At 44.5% G+C, this 26972-nt stretch overlaps 1 protein-coding gene across 7 annotated transcripts in view; it reads left to right on the forward strand.

Moving 5' to 3' along the window:
- The window catches only part of CDK12 (cyclin dependent kinase 12), a 480052-nt gene that overhangs the window by 221930 nt on the left and 231150 nt on the right, over positions 1–26972 (forward strand). For 4 of the 7 annotated variants that reach the window (XM_073608346.1, XM_073608343.1, XM_073608344.1 and 1 more), the window contains exon 13: positions 17786–18223. In XM_073608346.1, the coding sequence (XP_073464447.1) occupies positions 17786–18223 (438 nt within the window). Of the gene's footprint in view, positions 1–17785; positions 18269–26972 lie in introns of all 7 variants that reach the window. The other 3 variants (XM_073608342.1, XM_073608348.1, XM_073608347.1) reach the window with 1 other exon arrangement.

The following is a 26972-nucleotide window of genomic DNA, read 5'->3' on the forward strand; positions in this document are numbered from 1 at the left end:
CAGTAATCAATGGTGAATATGGAGTGATAATCCCGACATGTTTCACCAATTATTAGGCTTGTTCAGGGGATATTAATCTTGTCATATTTTGTGCATGTAGTCATCAAAAAAAATTTTTTTTGTTAACACCAAGGTTCACAGATCCACATCTAAAGTTCAATAAAAAAAAAGGGGGGGGGGGTTGGGGGGACGACTCGCCAAACATCGTAGGGTGAGGCACTAATATATTGGCAGGAGGAGGAGCAGATCAGGTCAATAGCAACTGGAAATATGCATGTAGGATTCCCCATCAATCAGAATAGATCAACAACAACACCTATAGCGGGAAGGAGGGCGAAGGCCACCGACCCACAACAGAAAATGATGATAATAAGGGATCAGTCAAGTAAACATTTGAGTTGTTGCACAAATATAGGGGATTGGGATAGATGCAAACAGAAGTATATGGCACAAAAGACAAGTACCTGTAGAACAACGTTAGCCATATTGGGAAAGAGGATTAATTGTTGTATGGCCGACGTTGTTTTACAGGTACTTGTACTTTTATATAGGTTTGTTTTGATCTATTCTGATTGATGGGGAATCTTACATGCATATTTTCCTGTTGCTATTGATCTGATCTGTTCCTCCTGCGGCCAGCATATTAGTGCCTCACCCCACATTTGGTATGTTTCCCCCCTTTTTGATTAAACTTTGCATCTGGATCTGTGAACCCTGGCGTTAACACAATCTTTTTTGGATGACTACATGCACAAATATGACAAATTGGTAAGATGCCCCTTACCAATTCTTAAAAGAATTATTGTCTGGTTTACTATTAATAATTACCTCTTTTGGAGTGTTTCTAAACCTTACAATACTAAATGTTCGGGTACACTGATGGCTATATTTTAACCGCTTACTGGGCAATTAACCCCCTTCCTGCCCATGTCAGTTTTCAGCTTTCAGCACTGTCGCACTGTCGCAATTGCGCGGTCATGCAACACTATATACCCAAATAAAATTTTTACCATTTTTTTCACTCAAATAGAGCTTTTGGTGGTATTTAATTACTGCTGTTTTTTTTTTTTTTTTTGTTTTTTTTTGTTTTGCTAAAAAAAAAAAACCTAAGAAAGACCAAAAACTTTGAAAAAAAAACAAAACTTTTATAGTTTGTTATAAAATTTTGAAAACCAGTAAATTTTCTCTTTCAGTGATGTGCGCTGATGAGGCGGCACTGGTGGGCACTGAGAGGTTTTGAAAACTGGTAAATTTTCTCCTTTATGTGCTCTGATGAGGCGGCACTGATGGGTACTGGTGGGCGGCACTGATGGGTACTGGTGGGCGGCACTGATGGGTACCAGTGGGCGGCACTGATGGGTACCGGTGGGCGGCTCTGGTGGGCGGCACTGATGGGTGGGCAGGTGGCACTGCATAGAAGCATTGGCTCTCCGTGATCGGGACCGATGTCCCTCTTGACAGAAGCCACTAATCTGCATTTTTTTCTCCTAACGCTGTCAGCATGAGGGGAAAAAAAAAAAAAGAAGCTGGTTACGATCTTCTGTTTACACCACGTGATCAGCTGTCATTGGCTGACCACGTGGTAAGAGGCTGGGATTGGCCACTTACTCCGATCTGTGATCAGCTGAGTCCCATTGACTCGCTGATCAGAGCGCCCCACATTCTCGGGAGGGCGTACATGGGCGCCCTCCCGGCAATTAAGGCCCGTGCTGTAGCCTTCTTTTGCCTATAGTGCGGGCTGGAGGTGGTTAATATATCTATTTAGGTGTGATAATGAATATGCCCTGAAGAAGCCTAATTGGCGAAACATGTCGGGATTATCACTCTGCATTCACCATTGACCACTCATTCTGTTTGTAAGATCCGAAAGGAATTGATCCAGCAATATTAAACAATGATTTTCTTTTTCTTTTGCTTAAAGTTTTTGTATATACCTTTTTGTTTTTGACTAATCCTTTTTAACTAATTGAATAAAACATATGAATTTTAATGAATGTTATGAGTTTTGGTTACTGGCACCTTAAAACTCCCAGCTCGTAACAGGAGAGCACCTCTTCTTCGTGTTTTGGGCATATAAAACTATTGAGGCATGGACTCCTCTCTTGCTGCAGCTGATTTGATCCACATGCAAGTGGGCCACTGGGGGCAGTGGGCGGGGCCCCATCTGCTTAATATTCACACAAGGCGGGTCGGCTCTCAAGTAGGTGTGTGAGGACAGCTATGCAGGAGCCACATCTGTCAAAGCTAGGGGATGCCAGCACCAAGGTAGGGCCTATGGTAGGGCTCAGGGGCGCGTGTGTAGTGTCTGGTGGGTCTCTGGCTTGTGGTGCATATAAAAACAGAAAATGACTCCTGCGCACAAGTGGTCGACCCAATATAGAAGGAACACACTGGCCTTGCTGCCCTCAAGGATGGGGATTCCTAGCAAACAAAGACATAAAAAGAGAAAAGGGCGCACCAGCCATGTGCATTATCTTTTGTAAAACATTTATTAAATAAAAGTCTGCTGAGCTCTGATGAAGAAGGGATGAGCCCTTCGAAACGCGTAAGCGGGCAGTGTATATATTCCTCGGAAACACCTTTGGAAGGTTTTGTTCATCATCTATACCACTTGTTGCAAGTTGATGTCCAAGGTTTATGGCACATGATTTTTTACTGCTTGTGAGTAATTTCCTTTATCATTTTATTTAATAAATGTTTTACAAAAGATAATGCACATGGCTTGTGGTGCATACCCTCTCCATATGGTGTGGTTTGGGCATATTTTCCTTCTCTCTGTTAAGCTTTTTTGCTGAAATAGGATGTTGGGGGGCTGTTTTTTTTTTTCCCTATGTTCAGGATGGGGCCCAGGAAAAGGGGAGGGAGAAAGGGGCGTCCTCAGAGGTCAAAAAGAAGTGTGCTTTATGTAAAAAGTTATCTGGCTTATGGAGTCGGGGGGGGGGCGTAGAAACTGGTTAACGCTTCTTAAGGCCCCTTTCACACTGCTGCGACTTAAAAGTTGTGCGGTTTTGCTACGATTTCAGGGAATGCCTCTGTAAACTTGAGGTCTATGGACCTGAAGTCGCATGAAAGCCGGACCAAAGTAGTACAGGGGCTACTTTGAAGCCTGCACGATATAAATGGTTATAATTGGAAATCGTGGGGAACGACTTGTCATGCAACTTTGCAGTCCCAAGTCGCAGGACAAGTCGCACAAGTGTGAAAGGTGCCTAAAGAGTTTGTAAAGGTACAAACATGTCTATACTTACTCTGTTGGAATTACACAGAGTGGCCAGGTACCTCCACTTTTCGGGTCCCCCGTCGGCGCCCCTGGCCCCTCCTCTCTTTTCAGTGCCCCCATGAGAAGCTGCTTGCCATGGGGGCACTCGTGCCTGCTCGCACCCAAGTCCTTCTGCTGTGTCCATTGACACAGACAGCGGAACTCATCTCCGCTCTGTCATCACTTGCTTTGATTGACAGCCCTGGGAGCCAATGGCTCCCCGTGCCCCAGCAAAGCCAACGAGACCCAGAAGTGAGGGGAGAAACGATCTGCCGACGTGCACGGCGCTGGATCGAAAGGGATCTTAGGTAATAAGTAAGGGAGGGCTGAGGGGCTGTGCTGTGCTGACACCTAAACATTTTTTTACCTTAATGTAAGGAATGCATTAACCCTTTCATGACTAAGCCTATTTTTGACATATATATTTATAAATTGTGTTTAAAAAAAAAACATTTTTTTGATCACTTTTATTGCTGTCACAAGGAATGTAAACATCCCTTGTGACAGTAATAGGTGGTGACAGGTACTCTTTATGGAGGGATTGGGGGTCTTTTAGACCCCCGATCCCTCCTTTGCACTTCAAAGTATTCAGATCGCCATTTTCGGCGATTCTGAATACTGTATATTTTTTTTAAAACCGGCGCCATTGGCAGCCGAGTAAATGGGAAGTGACTTCATGACGTCGCTTCCGTGTTTACTATTAGGAGGCTGGAACGAAGCCGCTTACGGCTTCGTTCTAGACTGCCACTAGCCGCTGGAGGCGGCAGATTGGTGATCGGGCCTCCCGGTGGATCCGGGAGGCCCGGTAAGAGTGGAGGGAGGGGGGGGGGGGGACATCCCCTCCCGCTCCTCCGGTATAACAGCCGAGCGGCTTTTAGCTGCATCGGTTGTTATACCTGGAAAGCCGAAAAAACAGTACCAGGATGATGCCTGCAGCTGCGGGCATCATCCCGGTTTAACCCCTGAGTACGCACATCACAGTACGCTCCGCGGGAAGGGGTTAAGTTAAAAAAAAATGTTTAGACTTTACAACTCCTGTAGGGATTTCATGCAGTCCATGAAAGAGGAGATGACCTGCACATCTCCGTCTTTCAGAAACCAGCTGCAGGAGTCTGTACACAATGAAAGTCTTCCTGTCACCTATGGAACTACTGCCCCCTCAGCCACTGCCTCGCGCAGAAGCCGTTAGAGCAGGGGTCTCAAACTGGTGGCCCTCCAGCTGTTGCAAAACTACCAGTCCCATCATGCCTCTGCCTGTGGGAGTCATGCTTGTAACTGTCAGCTTTGCAATGCCTCATGGGACTTGTAGTTTTGAAACAGCTGGAGGGCCACCAGTTTGAGACCCCTGCGTTAGAGGAACAAGGGTCTCGGAGGAAGATTCTTCCAGCATGTCAGAAGAAGGGGAAATTGATGATAAAGCTCCTAAATCACAAAGATTTCTGTTTCCCTTCAGATGAGACGGATAATCTTCTGAAAGTAATCTAGCATATACTTAAACTTGTGGAAGAGCAACAGGATTTATCACTGCGTAATCAACTATTACGCAGGGTTACAGAAAAAACGCTTACGCACCTTCCCGGTCCATTCTACTCTACTGGACACCATTCAGAGGGAATAGAAAGAACCTGAAAGGAAAGGGTTCATTCCAAATAACTTGAAACTGAGATTTCTCTTCAAAGAAGAGGATGCATTGCTCTGGGAAACGTGTCCTAAGTTAGACTTTTTCTGAAGACGGGGGTTCTCTAAAAGATCCTATAGCAGAATATTTTTTGAAATGTGCCTGGGAGGCTAGTGCTGTGAACGTTAAACTGACCACAGCAACTACATGCGTAGCCCATATCTTGGACATCTGGTTGGGTTAGCTTCGTTCACATATAGAACAGGGCACCCCAGCAGAGAAAATTCTTCAACTGTTGCCTGTTTTGGAGAAAACCTTCGCTTTCATTGCTGATGCTTATACAGAAGCCATTAAATTCAGTCTGAAGTCCTCGCAGGGGGGACCTGATCTTAAAGGCCATGCTTTGTAGGCTCCCGTTTGAAGGAAACCTGCTGTTTGGCACAGAGTTGACATCAGTGTTAGAGAGTTCTGTCGACAAGAAAAAAAAGGCTTTCCCATGCCAAGCAAGCAGACTGGAAGGAAGTTTTTTTGGTTCCAACAGGCAGCGCCAGAATAAAGAAACCATGCAGCAGAACCAGAAGAAAAGCTGGTCTTTCAGAAAAGGGAAGGAAAAAGGGGCATCCTTTTTAATCCCAAGGACTAGAAGAAAACTTAGTGACTTGATGTGCAGTGTGGGGGGAAGATTGGGGGCATTCATCCCGCAATGGCCGGAAGTCGCAATGAACCCCTTCATACTTGATATTATATTGTATGGATACAGAATAAAATTTTTCGGGCCTCCCCATACCTCTCCCCCAAGATACAACAAAAGCAGAAGCACATTTATCTATGTTGGAAGAAATGTTGCAACAAGGAATATTGTGGCTTCTGACTGAGGAGGAAAAGGAAGGGGGGTTTGTACTCAAATTTTTCCCTCAGGAAGAAGCCCTTGGGGAAGTACAGAATGATTCTGAATTTGAAAACCATAAACAAATCAGTGAAATTCCAAAAAAAACTCAGGATGCAATCAATTTACACGGTGAGGGATTTGTTGTCCCCGGGGGTGTTTATGGTCTCTGTGAAAGATGCATATTTGCATATCCCGATAAGGGAGACCTTGAGAAAACTTCTAAGGTTTCCACTCTAGGTGCCAGGAAAGACTCTGTATTTCCAGTTCAACGCCCTTCCTTTTGTCCTATCTTGCCCTCCCCCTCACCCCAAACCCATACCACAAAGGTATTGGTGGCAGCTTTGAAGCCTTAAGGTTGAGAGAAATGAACATCATCCCCTATCTGGAACGATTTATTGATTTTCGTGAATTCAGAAACAGCCTTAAAAAAACGCAGCAGATAAGATATCTTTCTTGCAGGAGTTGGGCTAGATGATTGGGAAAAATCTCAGCTTATTCGTATAAACAAGACTCCTTACTTGGGCTACATAATAGACACGTTGAACGCCAAGATATATCTGACCTCAGAAAAAAGTGCAGAATTTGCATCAAAATGCGATTCAGCTCTTGAGTGCAACAGAATGCACAATAAGGGATGCCATGAAGCTGTTGGGGCGCATGATGATGGCAATACCAGGGGGTCCAATGGGCACAGCTACATTCAAAGATCATTGAAAGTTATGCTCTTGCATAGTGGGATGGGCTGCAGAGTTCGTTGACTTGAGAATACCCATTCCATAGGAGTTGAAGTAATCTCTCGGGTGATGGCTAAAACTACAAGTTCTGGAGCAAAGCGCAAATGGAAATGGGGATCCAGTCATAATCACTACAGCTGCCAGTTCCTGGGGATGGGGAGCTCACTCAGAAAATTACATAGCCCAACTCAGTGATGTCGGAAAGTGCCTCACATCTGAGGGAGCTGGCAGCCATGACAGAAGCTTTTCTAGCTTTTCAAGAAACGATAAAAGGAAAGGAAGTTCAAATACTTTCAGACAATATCACCATGGTAGCTTATTTAAACAAACAAGGCACCACAAGGTCAGAAAAGCTTAGGAAAGTTGCAGGAGAACTTGTGGGGCAAACCTTGTCTCCATAATGGCAGTTCACCTGAAAGGACAGCTGAATCAGTCGACAGCTTAAGCCTGCATGGAAATAGTGCAGACGGAATGGTGTCTGAGTCCAGTAGCACAGATTTGCGAGAGATGGGGAGCCCCAGAAATCAATCTTTGCCAACAGATCCAATGCAAAGGTGAGGCATTATTTCTCCATTCAAGGGGACCCACAGGCACAGATGCACTAGCTCAACCCTGTGTGGGGGAACTGCTATATGCATTCCCACCTTTTCGTCTTGGGTGATTCAGAAACTGCAGGTAACAGGAGCAAAGGTAATCCTTATTGCGCCTTTTTGGCAGGACCTTCTGTTTCAAGGCAACGTATACCACCCTTGGCAGTGTGGCTTCTGAGGGGAAGGAAGATTGCATAAACCCTCAAAACATTTATATATTTTCATAAAGCAGACACCCTAGAGAATAAATTGGTGGTAGTTCCAATTTTTTATGTCACACCATATTGCCGCAAAGCTCTGGGAAATGAAAAATTTCAATGGAAGTACACCAAAATAAATTTTAGGACGCACTAGCGCAATAAATTACCCAATTTTTTTAGGTAAAATATAAAAGTTGAGGTTGCGCCAAGTAAATAGATACCCAACATCTCAAACCTTAAATTTGTGTGCTTGTGAAATAGTGACAAATTTCAGTACCCTATATTTTAGGCAATACTTTAAAAGGCCCCTACAGGTCACCAGTTTAGCGTTGCTCTCATTACGACATGCCCATGCAAACGTCTTTCTTCCCACAAACAAACTGTTTCTCCAATCTCACACTCAGGCCTTGAGATTCTACATGGGAGGTCTGGTCATCGAGGCTGTACCATTCGTCCAGTTTCGCTCAAGTCCTCTTCAACAACTCTATTTGGCATGGAACGAATCTACTCCCTTTCTCAACCACTCTATGCAAACCCAGCCCTTACAGTGGTTATCTAGATTGGCCTTTCTCAACTGGGGTGGCCTCTGGGGTCGTCAAGCTTGCCATGGCATCCTGGTAGAGAGAGGCATTCAGATGAGACAGAATTCCTGCTCCTCAGCTGAACTGTACATTGGCACAAAAGCTCGGTCAGACAGTGAAAGTAAAGGGAGCTGTCCTGAGTGTGTGCTGTGCTGTATGCCTCCCTCTACAGTGCAGTGCCTGGCAGAGTGCAGGTAGTACTGACATTTTTTTAAAGTCCGTATGTGTTTTCTATATATTTGTGTATGTATGTACATTACTTTTAATCTTTCCCCTGATCCTGTACGATCAGAACTGCTTTTTTTTTTTTTTTTTTTTTTTTTTTTTTTTTTTTTTGGGCTTGTTCAAAATGGCATCAAGGACTGATGCTTTTTTGAAAAGCGATCCATGCTCAGAACGCTTTTTAGAGCTATTTCACAAACCGTAAAGAGGCAATATATCACCCCCCTCACTGCCTGCCTTAAATACAGCATCACCACGCCACGGGGGGGGGGGGGGGTCATTTCTACCATACAACTGGAACGTTAACAGATGCCAACCACTCAAGCTGAAGAGTGTTTCAATCCCTCACAGTTCAAAGAACACAAGAGTCAAGCTCCCCCTTAACACCTCTGGAACACTGGGTTAAAATAAAATTTGCTCTTCAATAGTGGACTTCCATTCTTCGGGATACTCAATTAGTGTGCAGACAGACAGCACCATTGTCTGTAATCTACATCAAATCACCAAGGGAGCACCAGTCTTACAGCCTTGAAGGAAGAAGGCCTGATCATATCACAAATGGAAAAATCTGTCCAGTGATCTCTGCTGTCCATATCCCAGGAGTAGACAATTGGAAGGCGGGTTACATCAGTTGTCACCACTTTGGCTCAGGGGAATAGGCCCATCACCCTGACATCTTTAACCTGATGTGTCAGAGATGGGGGACTTGCAAACTGAATACCCTGGCCTCCGGGTTCAACAATGTTACCTCTGTTGGTGGCCAGGGCTAAGGATCCTCTAGTACTTGCATCGGATGCTCTGATAATACCCTGGAATTCAGTTCAGGCAAATGTTTGCCTTTTCTCCAGTGAAAATTCTTCCTCAACTGCTCCATAAAATGGAGAATATGTAGATAATTCCAAACTGGCCCAGAAGAACCTGGTACACAAACATACTCGTACTTCTAGGAGAAACCCCCCTCACCCTTCCGAACAGACCAGACCTGTTTGTCTCAAGGCCCCTTTTTTCTATCCTACTTCTCTGTCAGTGGCATGGCTGAAGCCCAAGCCTTGAGGGACAGAGAGGGGTCACTGAGTCTATCATTCTCTCATTGCTAAAAGCAAGGAAAACCACTTCCAGAAAGACGTACTGTTCTACCTGGAAATCCTTCTTTGCCTGGTGTGAGCACAGATCTTTCAATCCCAGACATTACTTTGTTCCTTTGCATTCTGACCTTCCTACAATTGAGACTAGGCCAGAGTTTTCCTCTTGTTAAAGGTCTTTACTTAAGATGTTTCTCGGATCAAACCACCCTTACAGCACTCTGTACTTCCTTGAGACCTCAACTTGTTTCTCTATGCAATGTGAAACAACTCCTTCAACCTATCAGGGAACTGCCTGTGAATGATCTAGCCTGCAAGGTAGCCTTCTTGGTTGCTATCACGTCTGTCAGCCATGTCTCTGAGCAAGGACAAAGTAGCGTTGTTCCCAGGACCCTTATTTCTTCCTAAGGTTCCGTTCACACCTAGGCAATTAGAATTGTGGGCGGAATCTCAACAAAATTCAGAACGCGTTTGCGATACCGTTATTTCTTAATGGCACCACAAATGCGGTATGATTTTGCCACAATTGTCGACTGGCAAAACGTGCTAAAATTGCGTTAAAAAGCACAGCGCCAAACGCTCCTGGCTCTGTGCCAAGATTTGGTACAGGAGCTTCTTTTTGGAGCAGAGGGAGGCTCATTCAAATGAATGGTGCAGCTCCCAGAAACGCTCCACAAAAAAGCTTAAAAAAACACGCTGCAGCAGCTGTCGCTGCACTACACTCAGGTGTGAATGGAGCCTAAGGTGGTATAGGCCTTCCACCTCAATGAAGACATTATTTTCTTTTGTTGTGCTGGACTTCAAAGCACCCAAAGGTTATTGCTCTTCACTGTCTGGATGTGATCAGAACCATCTGATACTACCTCAAAGCTACAGCTTCTGTCAAGAAGATATACTCCCTTTTTGTCTTACCCTCAGGATCTCACCATCGCTGGGTGGATAAGACTGCTACTCTCAAAAGCTTACACCGCTCCTCCTGCACCCACTCACTCTACTAGGTCAATAATAGTTTCCTGGAAATTTTGACATCAAACCTGTGTTGCTCAGCTTTGTCAGGGTGCCACCTTGTCCTCAATTCCTACCTTTTCAAAGTTATAGCAGACAGACATTGTCTTTTGCGTATGGAGCTTTTTTGCCACAAGGAACTTGCAGCAGCACTCGAAGTTTTTTTTTTTTTTTTTTCTAACACCTAGAGAATAAAATGCCAGTCGTTGCAATACTTTGTCACACCGTATTTGCGCAGTGGTCTTACAAGCGCACTTTTTTTGGAGAAAATACACTTTTTTTGAAAGAAAAAATAATTATCTCCCGCCCCTGATAAAAGTGATCTTGCGGATCTGCCAACCACTTTTATCTGAAAGTGGCCCGCCCGCTGAAGAAGAGGATATAGGGTTATGGCAGCAGATAGCCATAACAACGGTATTCCTCTTTAAACAGCCGACGCATAACGACGGCGGGCGGTGGCCCATAAGTGGTTAAGATAAAATCAATTTTGACTTGCCTGTAAATTCCATATCTTGAAATACAGTGCAGGCCACCCTCCTCTCTGTTCCTGTGTTACTTTGCATTGCTTACTAAACAACCGAGGACTCAGAGTGGGGTAGGGTTATAGGGGTCACACAAGGACGTGTCCTCAAAAGCTTTGTGAGTGTCCTATCACCTGAAGGTCCCAGCATGTAACCCAGGGTCTATTATTATCAAGTCTTTTATTGTACAACAAGATATGAAATTTACTTCAAGATATGGAATTAAAGTGGTTGTAAGGTCAGAATTATAAATAACTGGCATTCCCTCTGTAGTAGCAACATATAAAGGACCGTGTGTTCGTTTTTAAAAAAATTATCCTAAATAACTTCTGGCACACCGTGACCTGCTATCGCCTCTCTTTCCCCAATCTAAGGAGAGCAGTGGGAGGGGCTGAGATTCCCCTGTGATGTATGTCAGCCAGCAGAGGGAGGCTGTGATGGCACAGCGGTGCTGTTCAAGAAGGTTTTTAGAAATATAATTTTAAAAAACTGACACACAGTATTTATATCTTGCTACAACAGAGGGGGATGCCAGTTATTTATAAATCTGACTTTACAGCTGCTAGTAAATAGCAGCAGGAGGGGAAGGGCGGGTTTGGAGATCCGCTTTCACACACAGACTAGGAAATGACAGGCAGGGAGGGAGCGGGAGTAACCGTGTACACACAGCATGATGACTGAGGCACGTAAACTGGCTACGGTATCATGGATCAGCAGCCATAATTACCGTGAAAAGTACACATGGGACGTTGTAACAGGCAGGATGAACCAGGTATTTTAGAATGTAGAGTTGGACAAAGTGTACTTTGCAGAAGTACTGTGCACTGTGATATTGATCATGCTTTACGGGAACAGAAGCTTTTTTTTTTTTTTTTTTTGTTACAACCATTTTTAAGTCAAAAATTCCTTTCACTATAGAACAGTACAGGACAAAGGCTGTAATACATAACAGAGGGGTTATATGCTGCACCTTTAGGTGATTTAGTGGCAGCGCGACAAAAAATTTAACAATCCCTCCTATAATGCTGCCTCAGGGTTTGTGCTAGTTTTCTCAGGTGATGGATGCATCTCTGTAGGAGAGAAGATCGGATTAGTGATCTCTCTGTTAAGTTTTATTATAAGCTGCACCAAGTCATTGTGTCAGAGGGTGTCAGTTTTCTGCATCATTGCAGCCTAGTTTAGTGCTGTGAAGCCTGTGCTCAGACCCCATGTGAATATAGGAGCAGAGCTGACCCTTAAGTTGCAACTGCACTGGACACTGCACACAAGCAACTCACCAAGGTACTTTGTGCAAAGTGCGCTTCGCCACTGGGTGCTCTATAGGTCCAAGGCAGTGGTCCACCTACAGGGGACCCCAGTACTAGAACACTCCACCCCCCCCACCCCATTGGAGAGGGGGAATTGGCCCTGCTGAAGTGAGCAAAGAAACTCTTTGCAGCCTTGCTGGATAACTGCCAGGTGGAATAAGCTGGAGTTGGTCTGCTAAACACAGGTCTGAGGATCAGGCTCTGACTGGGTACCAGAGCAGGCTGATCAGGGTTTTTATACACACTAGGAAGACCCTGTGTTCCTGTTAGAAGGCCTGGCTCATGTCCCTGGGCCAGGGTTCATTGGGCTGTTCTCACGGCACTTGGGCACTACTGCGCAGGCAGCAATCCACCATCTTGCTGCTTTCGAAGGTGATGAGGCTCTTGCACAGGTAACATCTTGGTACTCCTGAGGGCTTGTGGCACCATTTGTTTTTGCATGCTAAGCTGTTAGTTCAGGAATAAAAGCACATGTGTGGGAGCCATTTTTACTTGGGACTCAAGCTGCAGAAGGAATAATTGGGCTGTGCGCAAAACAAGGATCTCCCAGCCAGGCATTACACTACCAAGTAGTGGGGTAGGGCTTGCAGACAATAGATTCCTCTGCAGGGTACCACACACTGTGCGAACTCTAACAATTACCGGTGGGTTTGAGTACCCCATAGGGGATGCATGGAGGTCCCTAAACACAGGAGGGGAGGTGAAAAATCGCATCATTTAGCCTCTTTCTACGATTCCAGGCTTTTTTTTTAACAAAAAATTTAAATTTTACCCAAATTAGGCAGTCAAAGCTCCCCCTATCTTCTAACTTGGGGGCAGTTTTGTCACTGCATTCTTCTTGCCTGAGCAAAGATGAATTCTCCTGGCAAATGTCCTCTCTGAGAAGGAAAATACTTTTCAAAAGATGGGCTCAAAATTCTGCAGCCCCTCAGCTCCCTCTCAACCTTCTCATTCAGATTCTTCTGGGTGGTTAGTGGAGGAGAATGAGGTGACAAGGGCAGATTTTTCTGATTCAAATGATAATTCTGTGGAAGAAGGCCCTTCTTTCATGGTGTTTCCAAAACTGAAAGATACCACATCAGGGTGCCTATAGAGGAGGTGCACGAATGTCTTAAGTTAGACTGTGCCAGAGGGCTTGAAAGTGACCAGCATGGGTTCTAGGAAACAGAATAAACCTCCATATGTGTTCATGGCTTGGTGAAGCACATTTTGTATAAAGATTGGAAACATTCAGAAAAGGTTTAGATTCTTCCTTTATTAAGCTATGCAGGGCAATAACCTCACAACAGGATACGGCAACTTTACAAGAGGAACTCAATAAAATAGCGGGGTTGGCAACTACATGGCAAATGAGGTTCAATGTAGGAAAATGTAAAGTAATCTACTTGGGGGGGTAATTTAATGCAAGTTGCACGCTAGGGGGACAAACCTCTGGGGGAATTTAGGATGGAAAAAGATCAGGGGGCCCATGGAAGATGAGAGACTCAACAATAGCATGCAATGCCAGGTGGCTGCAGCAAGCAAGGACAGCAGAGTATTAGCATGCATTAAAAAAGGTATATACTCAAGAGATAAAACTAAGTCAACAACTCTACAATACTCTGGTCTGGCCACATCTTGAGTATGATGTCCAGTTCTAGTCACCAGTCCTCAGGAAGACTGTACTGGAATTGGAGAGGGTCCAGAGAAGGGCAACAAAGCTTATAAGGGAGCTTGAGGAACCCTGTTATGAGAAACAGCTGCAGACATTAAAAACATATTCCCTGGAGAACAAACGCTTAAATAGCTAAATGGTGATTCCAGCATAGGGAGGAAACTGTTCAGGCTCAGGTCACTGAAGAAGACATGTGGCCAATCAATGTGGTTGGACGAGAAGCGGTTTAAAGGGTTTTTTTTCTTTTAAATAAATATATCGTAATTGTCTTCTGGGGCCCCTGGCGGCACTCGCGGCTCCTCGCATTGGTAAACCCCCCTGGGAGAAAACGCTCTCCTGGGGGGGGTTACCTTGCGGGCACGCTCCCGAGTCCAGCATTTGTGTTTATATAGAATGCCAGACTCTGCCCCGCCCCCCGGTGCCCGCGTTATTGGATTTGATTGACAGCAGCGGGAGCCAATGGCTGCGCTGCTATCAATCTATCCAATCAAGAGCTGAGAACCCTGTGCAGAGGGGAAGAGCACGTCTCCGCCGAGGGAATGAAGGGCTCAGATGATTAAAAAGGGGGCTGGTCACTGTCAGAAGAATGCATTAAGGTGAAAAAATAGGAGGGTTTTTTTTTTTTTTTTTTTTTTTTAACTGTTCGATCGGCAGGGTTTATTTGATTTAAATCAAGGCGATTTAATTCACTTTTTAAATCACTAGTAAAAAAGGCTTGATTTAAATCAACTCAATTTCAATCAAAATTTTTAAAAAGAAACTGCCATCTCTGTCCCGCAGCAGCTCCTCCTCCTCTGACCCGCTGTTGGCTCACTGACAGTCCCATTAATGGGACGACTGGTGATGCGGCAGTGACACAAGGTGAGAAACGTGGCGGCAGGTGCTCTTTAAATGTAAGCACTTATTTGTGCTGGTAGTTAGATTCTTTAATATATGCAAACAAAATGAAGGTTTCCAATTTAGAATAATAAGCTGTCAGGTTAGTAAAATGGCGATATCCGAACCGATTCAGTCATACAGTTTGTAGTGTACATAGATTTGCAAAACAATGGGATAAAGAAATATTTCTCAACTTTGTTTTATCTCATGATTATTGTGAGAGCTTGCAATAATCCAAGCTCTGCAAGCTTGGATTATTGAATCCAAGCTTGCAGAGCCTGGATTCATTGAAGGAGTTTACCAAAAATGTAAATATTGCAGAATATTCAGCCTCATGCTACATAACTAAGCTCCATTTCATGCTGAATGAACTAAATTCTTAATGTATCTTAAATAGAAAATAATGTTTAGATAGATTGTTACTCCAAAATCATTTTATTAAAATAAATTTAATAAAAAAATAAACAACTAAAAATAAATTTTTCAAGTCTTAGTTAAGTTTTTGAAAACTGGTTTCTGTTAGCCACAAGGGCACACTCCTTGCTGTGTTGCTAACAATACCATCCTATTATATCCCTCCTTTTCCATAGTAAAGACTGGTGAGAAGAATGCATTTAAAGTGGTTCTAAACACAGAAGGTTTTCTTTTTATCTTAATGCTTTCTGTGCATTAAGATAAAAAACCCCTCTGTGTGCTCAGCCCCCCTAATACTTAACTGAGCCCCACCTCAATTCAGCAATGTTGCACCAGAGAATTGGCTGTCCGGGACTCTCTCTCCTGGTTGGCTGAGACACACAGCGGGTGCCATTGGCTCCTGCTGCTGTCAAAGTCAGTGAGGAGAGAGATGGGGTAGGGTCAAGCCACGGCTCCGTGTCTAAGTGAACACACAGAGCTTGGCTCGGGTGCCCCCATAGCAAGCTGCTTGCTGTGGGGGCAGGAGGGAGGGGCCAGGAGCGCCGGTAAGGGACCCAGGAACAGGATGAGGGAGGGGCCAGGAGCGCCGGTAAGGGACCCGGGAACAGGATGATCCAGGCTGCTCTGTGCAAAACCGTTACACAGAGCAGGTAAGTATAACATGTTTGTTATTTTTAGACAAAAAAAAAAGCAAGACTTTTATCATTTTAACACACTTGACATATTCATCAAAGATGTCACTCAAGGAAAGGTCCTTCTTTCACAGTGGAAGTTTCCAAAATCCTCTTCAGCAGCTTCTTCCTCTTCAAAATGCAGAGCACCTCAACGCTCAACCCAGACTTCAACTGCTAAGCCTAAATTCAGCCTTCCTTTTGGCACAAGCATGCACCATCTCTCAACCTATCTATGCTCCTATCCAACTAAGCAAGTTATTGCCTAGCATGACAGATCTTTCCTCCTTTATCACTGGAAAGTGATAACAGATGCCAGTCTTTGAGGCTGGAGAGGAGTGTTCTAGTCATTCAAGGTTCAGGGAACATGGTCATTGGTGGAAGTCAAGCTCCCCATTAACATCCTGGAGCTCAGAGCAAGATTGGATGGCTATGCAACACAGGACCCCCCTCTGTAAGGACACCCAATCAGCATGCAATCAGACAGTGCAATGGCTGTAGCCTACTTTAACCACCACAGGGGCACCAGGGGTCTTGCAGCCTTGAAGGAAGGCAGTCTGATCACCTGAATTAAGGAGACAAACTGTCCAGTCATATCTGTGATCCACGTTCCAGGAGTTGACAAATGAAAGGCAGATTACCTCAGCTGTCACCACCTGGACCAAGGGGATTGGGACCTTCAACCTGTTATGTCAAGATGTGGCCTCCAGAATCAGCAACAAGTTAAATCCTGTTTGTGGCCAGAACCTAGGATCTTGTAGCACTGACATCAGATGTCTTAAAGGGGTTGTAAAAGCAGAAGGTTTTTTTTATCTTGATGCATTCTATGCATTAGGATAAAAAAGCATGCAGTGTGTAGACTTACACACAGTGTGTAGACTTACACACAATACTTACCTGAGCCCCCCCTCTATCCAATGATGTCCACGAATGCCTTGACCATCCAGGACTCTCTCTCCTGATTGACTGAGACACAGCAGCAGCGCCATTGGCTTCTGCTTCTGTCAATCAAACTCAGCCAATCAGCAGAGAGAGGGGGCAGAGCTGAATGACAGCTCCATGTCTGAATGGACACACGGAGCTGCAGCTCATCTCGGGTACCCCCATGGCAAGCTGCTTGCTGTGGAGGCATTCAACAGAAGAGAGAGGCCAGGAGCGCCGATGAGGGACCCGTGAAGAGGAGGATACAGGCTGCTCTGTGCAAATCCACTGCACAGAGCAGGTAAGTATAACATGTTTGTTATTTTAATAAGAATAAAAAAACTTGAGACTTTACAATCACTTGAATAGTCCTCTGGTCTCAGTTCAGGCTAGTCTGTACTTTCTACTAGTGTGAATTCTACATAGTCTGCTCTGTGATATAAAGCAAGAGAAGAAGTCAGGGTTTCCTATTGCACCAAACTCGCCCAGAAGAACCTGGTACACAGACATACTAAGACTAATAGGAGACCTTTCTCAAACAGGCCACCTTGTTACCAGCAAGAAAAGCCACTTAAGAAAGATCTACTATGTGACCTGGAAAGCTTTCTGTACCGGATGTGAACAAATGCTTCAATCACAGAGATTAATCTGTGCTTGCATGCTGCCCTTCTACAGTCAGGACTTGCTACTGTGTCTGGTGTTCATACCTTGTCATAATGGACATCCAGTCTTCTGCAGATGCAGCTTTTCAGGCACAAGATTCTTGACCGGCACTCTGAAGTTGGGTCTGATAACCCTTCTTAGGCCTGGTGGGACATTGTCATTTTGCCTAGTTGTTGCCCACACCTCATGGACCGTTGGGGATTTCCCAGGGTCTATGAATACTCTGACTTTGTCCTGTAGTGTACTATTAAGATGAGAGGAATTTTGACTTGCATTGAAATTCCATATCTTGGAGTACGGTACAAGACACAGGCCACCCTTCCTTCTATTCCTTGCTTAATACAAATCTGAGAACTGAGTGGGGTAGTGTTATAGGGGAGGTGCCCAGGAAGTATGTCCTCAAAAGCTTTGCTAGTGTCCAATCGCCTGAAGGTATGAGCCTGTATCCAAGGGTCTATGAATGCCCAGATTTGATCCGGCACTGTACTCCATGATATGGAATTTATAGGTAAGTCAAAATTTCTCTTCATTAATTCTTGTACACTTCAGTCATCTATTTTTGTTTTCTTTCCCAGCTGCCTTGGGGGATATCACACAACAACTTAATCAAAGTGAGCTTGCTATCCTGCTGAATCTTCTCCAAAGTCAGACAGATCTCAATGTCACCCAGATATCTCAGCTTTTGAATGTTCAGGGTAACCCGGACATACAACAACAACTAGAAGCCCTTAACCAGTCTATCACTGCATTAGCCAGTTCTACAGCTGTGACATCAGAAGTGGAAGCCTCTAAAGAAATTCCAGCCCCAGAGCAAGCAGAATCAGAAGGCCTTGGAACTCAGGGAGACATGCAGAACGTTTTGGCTGTTCTATTGAGCCAGCTCATCAAACCACAGGAAGCAGCAGAGTCCACAGGGGAAAGCAATGGAGAGCAGACTGCAAATAATCCTCCTGTGCAGCTAAACCCCAATGAGGAGGAGGAAGAAGGTGCAGTGTTGGAGGAGGATGACGCAGGTAATTCGTTGTCACCCACAGTCACCCATCTCTTCCTCACTGCATGTAAGGAAAGCAGACATGGTAGAGCTTTATAAATGCACAGGGGGTAACATTCTGCTGTATGATTCTCTATGTGCTGAAAAGGTGTCCCTGAGATCCTCTCTGCAGCACAAGAAGGGAAAATGCAAAGACCTTACACTCCTGTATTTTGGTTTATAATAAACTGTACAATTTAAATTTCATTAATCTTATTTGGACCATTTACTTGCAATTGCTCTAATTAAAATATAAAAACATAGGTGTTCTTGAGGAGATGTGTTAGAATGACTACTTCAGTATTCACCTATGCTTTCTCTACCCTTTTCTAGTTATATTTTCCTTCTGTTTCTTTGCTTTATTCCATATTACGTTTAAGTATATACTGGTTTTCCTGGCATGTCTTTACACGTAACTATTTTATCCGTTCCATTTACCATTTGATCCTATAATCTGTAACTTGCCTATCCATGTGATTGTTTCATCAGAATTTTGTTATTCTCAATCCAAATGCCACATTTTATTTGACTGCACACCGCTTAAGCTGGCCACATGTTAGCAACAGTACTGTAGTACAAGGGCCTCTCTTCAGAATGCTATAACTTTATATCTAGTGAGGCAGGCCCTGGCACTGTGTAGGTGGTAAGTTTAATGGAGATTTTACAGTTTAATTGTAATGTGTGACCTGCATTAGGATGGTGATCTGTGTGCAGATATTGTATTAAAGTGGTTGTACACCCTGTAGAACCACTTTTACCTACAGTTAAGCCTATATCAAGGCTTACCTGTAGGTGCTGGAAATATCTCCTAAACCTCCACAGTTTAGGAGATATTTACAAAAAAGCCGTGTGCCAATGTCTACGGCGCATGCGCACTTTAGAAAGGGCAGATCGTGCCCTTTCTAAAGGGGTCATGCCGTGACTGGCGGCTCCTGCGCGGGAGTGACATCACGCGACTCTGGCCAGTCACAGAGCTGGAGTTCGCGTCCCCGGAAGGAAGAGGTGTGAAGATGGACGCTCGCTGCCAGTGGGGACAGCGGTGACATCGCAGGTTTCAGTTTCAGGTAAGTGACACATAATGGGTTATGCATAGTAGGCCATTATGCTTTACATTTGCAGGGAAATAAAGAGGAAGTAAAACCCATCAGGGTTTACTTCCTCTTTAACCACTTCAATACTGGGTACTTTCGCCAATTTTCAGCTTTCAGCGCTCTTGCACTTTTAGTAAGAATTGCGCAGTTATGCAACACTGTACCCAAATTAAATTTTTATCATTTTTTTCACACAAATAGAGCTTTCTTTTGGTGGTATTTATTCACAAATCAGTTTTTTATTTTTTGCGATATAAGCCAAAAAAAGAGCGGAAATTTAAAAGAAAAGCAATATTTTCTACTTTCTGTTTTAAAAGAAATCCAATAAAATCTAATTTTGTCATACATTTAAGCCAAAATGTATTCTGCTACATGTCTTTGGTAAAAAAAAATCCTGTTAAGTGTATAATAATTGGTTTGTGTGATCACGAATATATGTACGCAGATGATCACGGACATTTGTGTGCAGATGATCATTGGGACGTATGATTTTACTGTTACATATGTGGGAGACAGGTGTTTTTACTGTGTGGGGGGCATTGTGATTTTACACTGTGTGGGGACACTGGGCTGGTGATCAGTGTGTAAAAAGCTGTAAAATACAGCTCATACTCGGTGATCACCGGCTAGCGATCTGCTCTCCCCTCCTCACTGACAACTTCCGTGTGAGGAGAGCCAATCGCCTAGCAACCGGCTCTCTATTTACATCACATGATGGCTGTGATTGGACACAGTCGTCATGTGATCAGGAGGGTCGATTGGAGATGCGCCGTGTCCGGGTGACACAAGCGCATCGGGATCGCGCCGCTGCACAGGCACGCGCGCTCGATCCCCCTCCTTCTGAGGGATGTTCCTGAACGTCCACTCAGAAGGAGGAAGCACCCACCTGCCGTATATGTGCAGTGGCCGGGTGGGAGGTGGTTAAATATGACACATTTTGATGGATCTGCTTCGTATCACCTTATAACTCGGACTGAGTCATTTATCACAAATTTGGCCCACAGTCTGTTGCGGTGTGTACATAGTGAAAGTTTATTCTCTTTTCTATTTAGGAAAGGGAACATTCATTAAAAGATTAGAATACCCAAGTGGTACCTAAAGAGATTTTTTAGTATCTATTATTTCTGACATTCTTTAAGTAGTACCAAAAATTATATTGAATTGCACACAAGAAATGGGCCATTTGTAGTCCCGTGAAAACTGCAGACTTTGAGATCAGTAGGTAGGACTGATATGTCTTCAGGTTTACCTGCATTTTATATGTTTTTGCTAATGTTTTAGCTTCAAGTGATACTCCACACAAGCTGTGTAATTCACTGTTGGATTACATATAGGTTTACTGTTTTGCTTGTGTTTGTAATTTTGGACAGCATTCAAAAATTGCTTGTTTAAAGTTTTTTTTTTTTCTTATTCCACGGCAAAAGATGTATCGAGATACAGTACAATACAGCCAGGACAGGTGCAAAGATTTTTGACACTGTAGGCGAAACCTATTTTTGCTGCCCCCATTGGCCCTGACTCCACCCCCTTTGCTCACTTCCTCACGCCAGCTGTGGTCCGCAGGCCCTGGGTCCTCATCTGTGCCCGGCTGGAAGAACAAACAGTGCCGGCGAGCTTGCTTAACACGCCAGCAGTACGCCAGTGCAAGGATTTTTGTCTACATAGGCGAAGGTGCATTTTGATGCCTCCCACCAACCGTCCTCCTGCCACCCCCCTCCCCTCCACAATGCAAACCCCCACCCCCATATGGCATACACTTTATTTACCTGCTGATGCTACATCATCAATGTTACCGTGCATTCAGTCATGAATGTAATGAAGTGTAGGTCGCATTGCATTACATTCCTTCCCGGCCTTGATGTTAGGGGAAACTGTCAATGTTGCTTCCGGGTCAGGAACAAGAAGGGGAGGAGAGTGGACGTGTGTCCGCTCTTCTCCCTCCCCATCTACCCGGAGGCACCCTCAATGGGCAAGTGGCACTCGGGATACATAGCGGGTGGCACTTTACTGGGGTGCAGTATTGCCAACCCCCCCCAAAGTGAAATTTACTGCGGGGTGTCCAAAATTTACAACCACTTTTTTTTAACTGGCAAAAATCATGAAATTTACTAACAGAGCCACATTTTTTTACTAACACTTCAAAAAAGTACCTAAAATAGCCGATTTCAGTGGAAAACAGTGAAATATCAATGTTTAAGCTATATATTGTGCTAATCGCACATGTAATAGTGCGATTAGCAATGTGTTTAAGGTCTAATAAAAAGCAAAAAACATTTCTCCATTTATATGAAGGTCAGGTTAATATAACCCAACACAGAGTTTTCCTTTACAGTGTAAGTGGGAACTCCTATGGACCCTTACGTAAAAGGGAACATTGTGGAACCTGATGTAAAGGAGAACTCTAAGGACTCGGATGTAGGAGGCAATGCTGTGGACTCTAGTGTAAAGGGAATCTCTGGTCAGCACAGCCCCCTCCTTACACAAGAGTCCATAGAGCTCCCCTTTACATTACAGTCCACAGAGACTGCATACGAGGCACAAGAAATGGTCAGAGACTGCGGACATAGCGCAAGAGATGGTCAGAGACTGCGGACATGGCACAAGGCATGGTCAGAGACTGCGGACATGGCACAAGGCATGGCCAGAGACTGCATACATGGCACAAGGCATGGCCAGAGACTGCAGGCATGGCACAAGGGACAGCCTGAGACTGCAGGCATGGCACAAGGGACAGTCTGAGACTGCGGGCATGGCACAAGGGACGGTCGGAGACTGCGGGCATGGCACAAGGGACAGTCGGAGACTGCGGGCATGGCTCAAGGGACGGTCAGAGGCTGCAGGCATGGCACAAGGAATGGCCGGAGGCTGCGGGCATGGCACAAGGGACGGCAGGAGACTGCATACATGGCACAAGGGACAGTCAGACTGTGGACATGGCACAATGGACAGTCAGACTGTGGGCATGGTACAAGGGATGGTCAGAGACTGCATACATGGCACAAGGGATGGTCAGACTGCGGGCATGGGACAAGGGATGGTCAGACTGTGGGCATGGCACAAGGGACGATCATGGACTAGGCATGACACAAGGGACGATCATGGACTCTGGGCATGGCACAAGGGACGATCATGGACTGTGAGCATGGCACAAGGGACAGTCAGAGACTGTTGACATGGCACAAGGGATGGTCAGACTGCGGGCATGGCACAAGGGACTGTCGGAGACTGCGGACATGGCACAAGTGACAGTCATAGCCTGCGGGCATGGCACAAGGGTCAGTTGGAAACTGCGGGCATGGCACAAGGGACAGTCAGACTGTAAGCATGGCACAAGGAATGGCCAGAGACTGCGGGCATGGCACAAGGGACAGCCAGAGATTGCGAGCATGGCACAAGGGATGGGTAGAGACTGCAGGCATGGCACAAGAGACGGTCAGACTGCGGGCATGACACAAAAGATGGTCAGACTGTGGGCATGGTACAAGGGGCGGTCACAGACTACTGGCATGGTACAAGGGGCAGTCAGACACTGCGGGCATGGCAAAAGGGATGGTCGGTCAGAGATTACGGGCATGGCTGGTACAATAATATACACAGCCAGCCAGACTCTTGACACCATAAAGCTAGAAATGGGTTGTTTGTCCTACCTGCCACAGAGATGGGAGACAGTGAGATCTTCAACTGTGGTGGTACCAGCACCATTCGTGCTCCTCCTGGGCCTTCTGCTGGCCTTGGGCCATCCCCCTGGTCTCACTCTGCTCAGGGCTCCCCCTCATTTCACACCTCCTCCAGTTCAGTGTCAATAGTCTGTGTGCTGCTGAACTAGAGGTGTTCCTGACCCCCTCTCTGCTACCGTCCAGGTGGGAGGAGGGATTTTTTTTTTTTTTAGGGTCCAGCGATCCTCGCCTCGATGGCTGACGTGAGAGAGGGGGCGGTGTCTTTGAGCCGAAGGTGTCTTTATCTGCCCTGTTTCTGGCGGAGGAGGAGTGGGCCAGGACTGGAATCAGGAGAGGCAAAGTTAACAGCGCCCAGCCGGGGCTGTGCTGCATTGCGTGTCAGTATGCTGAACTGGGCAGGGCAGGGCTGGCTGCCGGCACCAGGATAAGCACCTCTTGATGAACCCCTTGCTTTGGCGCCCCTGACTGATGTGCGCTCTAGGCCCTTGCCTATAGCAGTGTTTCTCAACTCCAGTCCTCAAGTCGCCCCAACAGGTCATGTTTTCATGCTCTCCATTGTTTTGCGTTGGTGATTTGATTTGTTTCACTGCCAGAGCCATTTCATCTGAGGGAAATCCTGAAAACATGACCTGTTGAGGCGCCTCGAGGACTGAAGTTGAGATACACTGGCCTATAGGTAGCGCCGGTCCTAAATACAGGATATATTGATGTATGTATTAGAGCCGCACAATCGTTAAAAAATCGTGATCTCGATTCAACCCCCCTGATGATCTCTATTACAGAGTTTGCTGATTATTTCATATAATAAGTGGAGAGACTTATCTGCTCACTCAGCTGTCAAAAGAAAACATCGGGCAGTCTGCCAAGTTTTTTACATGAAACATTGTAACTAACGCTTCCTTCTTAGATCAAAGGGATAAACTTTTTTAACAACATATAAATGCAGGAAGTTTAACCACTTAAAGCCTAAATCTTTTTCTGACACGTGTTTCTTAACCACTTCAGCCCCAGAAGGCTTTACCCCCTTCCTGACCAGAGCACTTTTTACAATTTGGCACTGCGTCGCTTTAACTGCTAATTGCGCGCGGTCATGCAATGCTGTACCCAAACGAAATTTGCTTCCTTTTCTTCCCACAAATAGAGCTTTCTTTTGATGGTATTTGATCACCTCTGCCATTTTTATTTTTTGCGATATAAACGGAAAAAGACCGAAAATTTTGAAAAAAAAATTATATTTTCTACTTTTTGTTATAAAAAAAATCCAATAAACTCGATTTTAGTCATACATTTAGGCCAAAATGTATTCAGCCACATGTCTTTGGTAAAAAAAATGTCAATAAGTGTATGTTTATTGGTTTGCGCAAAAGTTATAGCGCCTACAAACTAGGGTACATTTTCTGGAATCTACACAGCCTTTAATTTGACTGCCTATGTCATTTCTTGAGGTGCTAAAATGGCAGGGCAGTACAAAACCCTCACAAATGACCCCATTTTAGAAAGTAGACACCCCAAGGAAATTGCTGAGAGGCATGTTGAGCCCATTGAATATTAATTTTTTTGTCCCAAGTGATTGAATAATGACAAAAAGAAAAAAAATGTTACAAAAAGTTGTTACTAAATGATATATTGCTCACACAGGCCATGGGCATATGTGGAATTGCACCCCAAAATACATTTAGCTGCTTCTCCTGAGTATGGGGATTCCACATGTGTGGGACCCCCATGCCCCGAAAACCAAGCACCGCCTTCAGGATTTCTAAGGGCGTAAATTTTTTATTTCACTCCTCACTACCTATCACAGTTTTGAAGGCCATAAAATGCCAAGGTGGCACAAACCCCCCCAAATGACCCCATTTTGGAAAGTAGACACCCCAAGCTATTTGCTGAGAGGCATGTTGAGTCCATGGAATATTTTATATTTTGACACAAGTTGCGGTTAAGTGACAATTTTTTTTTTTTTTTTTGTACAAAGTTGTCACTAAATGATATATTGCTCAAACATGCAATGGGCATATGTGGAATTACACCCAAAAATACATTCTGCTGCTTCTCCTGAGTACAGGGATACCACATTCGTGGGACTTTTTGGGAGCCTAGCCGCGTACGGGGCCCCGAAACCAAGCACCGCCTTCAGGATTTCTAAGGGCGTAAATTTTTGATTTCACTCCTCACTACTTATCACAGTTTTGAAGGCCATAAAATGCCAAGATGGCACAAACCCCCCCAAGTGACCCCATTTTGTTAAGTAGACACCCCAAGCTATTTGCTGGGAGGCATGTTGAGTCCATGGAATATTTTATATTTTGACACAAATTGCGGGAAAGTGACCAATTTTTTTTTTTGCACAAAGTTATCACTTAATGATATAATGCTCACACAGGCCATGGGCATATGTGGAATTGCACCCCAAAATACATTCTGCTGATTCTCCTGAGTATGGGGATACCACATGTGTGGGACTTTTTGGGAGCCTAGCCGCGCACGGGGCCCCGAAAACAAAGCACCGCCTTCAGGATTTCTAAGGGCGTAAAGTTTTGATTTCACTCCTTACTACCTATCACAGTTTTGAAGGCCATAAAATGCCCAGGTGGCACAACCCCTCCCCCCCAAATGACCCCATTTTGGAAAGTAGACATCCCTAGCTATTTCCTAAGAGGCATATTGATTCCATGGAATATTTTATATTTTGACACAAGTTGCGGGAAAGTGACAATTTTTTTTTTTTTTTTTTTTTGTACAAAGTTGTCACTAAACGATATATTGCTCAAACATGCCGTGGGCATATGTGGAATTACACCCCAAAATACATTCTGCTGCTTCTCCTGAGTACGGGGATACCACATGTGTGGGACCTTTTGGGAGCCTAGCCGCGCACGGGGCCCCGAAAACCAATCAGAAAGACAAGAAAAAAAAAATGTTTTTTCTTTTTTCAATTTTCAAAACTTTGTGACAAAAAGCGAGGTCTGCAAAATACTCACTATACCTCTCAGCAAATAGCTTGGGGTGTCTACTTTCCAAAATGGGGTAATTTGGGGGGGGTTTGTGCCACCTGGGCATTCCATGGCCTCCGAAACTGTGATTGGCAGTGAAGAGTGAAATCAAAAATTTACGCCCTTAGAAAGCCTGAAGGCGGTGCTTGGTTTTCGGGTTCCCGTACGCGGCTAGGCTCCCAAAAAGTCTCACACGTGGTATCCCCGTACTCAGGAGAAGCAACAGAATGTATTTTGGGGTGTAATTTCACATATTCCTATGGCATGTTTGAGCAATATATCATTTAGTGACAACTTTGTGCAAAAAAAAAAAAAAAAATTTGTCTTTTTCCCGCAACTTGTGTCACAATATAAAATATTCCATGGACTCTACATGCCTCTCAGCAAATAGCTTGGGGTGTCTACTTTCCAAAATGGGGTCATTGGGGGGGATTTGAACTGTCCTGGCATTTTATGCACAACATTTAGAAGCTTATGTCACACATCACCCACTCTTCTAACCACTTGAAGACAAAGCCCTTTCTGACACTTTTTGTTTACATGAAAAAATAAAATTTTTTTGCAAGAAAATTACTTTGAACCCCCAAACATATATTTTTCTAAAGCAAATGCCCTACAGATTAAAATGGTGGGTGTTTAATTTTTTTTTTTTCACACAGTATTTGCGCAGCAATTTTTCAAACGCATTTTTTTGGGAAAAATCTTTTTAAAATTTTTTAATTTTAAAATTTGAATGCACTAAAACACACTATATTGCCCAAATGTTTGATGAAATAAAAAAGATGATCTTAAGCCGAGTACATGGATACCAAACATGACATGCTTTAAAATTGCGCACAAACGTGCAGTGGCGACAAACTAAATACATTTTTAAAAGCCTTTAAAAGCCTTTACAGGTTACCACTTTAGATTTACAGAGGAGGTCTACTGCTAAAATTACTGCCCTCGATCTGACCTTCGCGATGATACCTCAC

The sequence above is a fragment of the Aquarana catesbeiana genome, linkage group LG12 (assembly GCF_042186555.1).
Source record: "Aquarana catesbeiana isolate 2022-GZ linkage group LG12, ASM4218655v1, whole genome shotgun sequence".
NCBI classification, from domain to species: domain Eukaryota; kingdom Metazoa; phylum Chordata; class Amphibia; order Anura; family Ranidae; genus Aquarana; species Aquarana catesbeiana.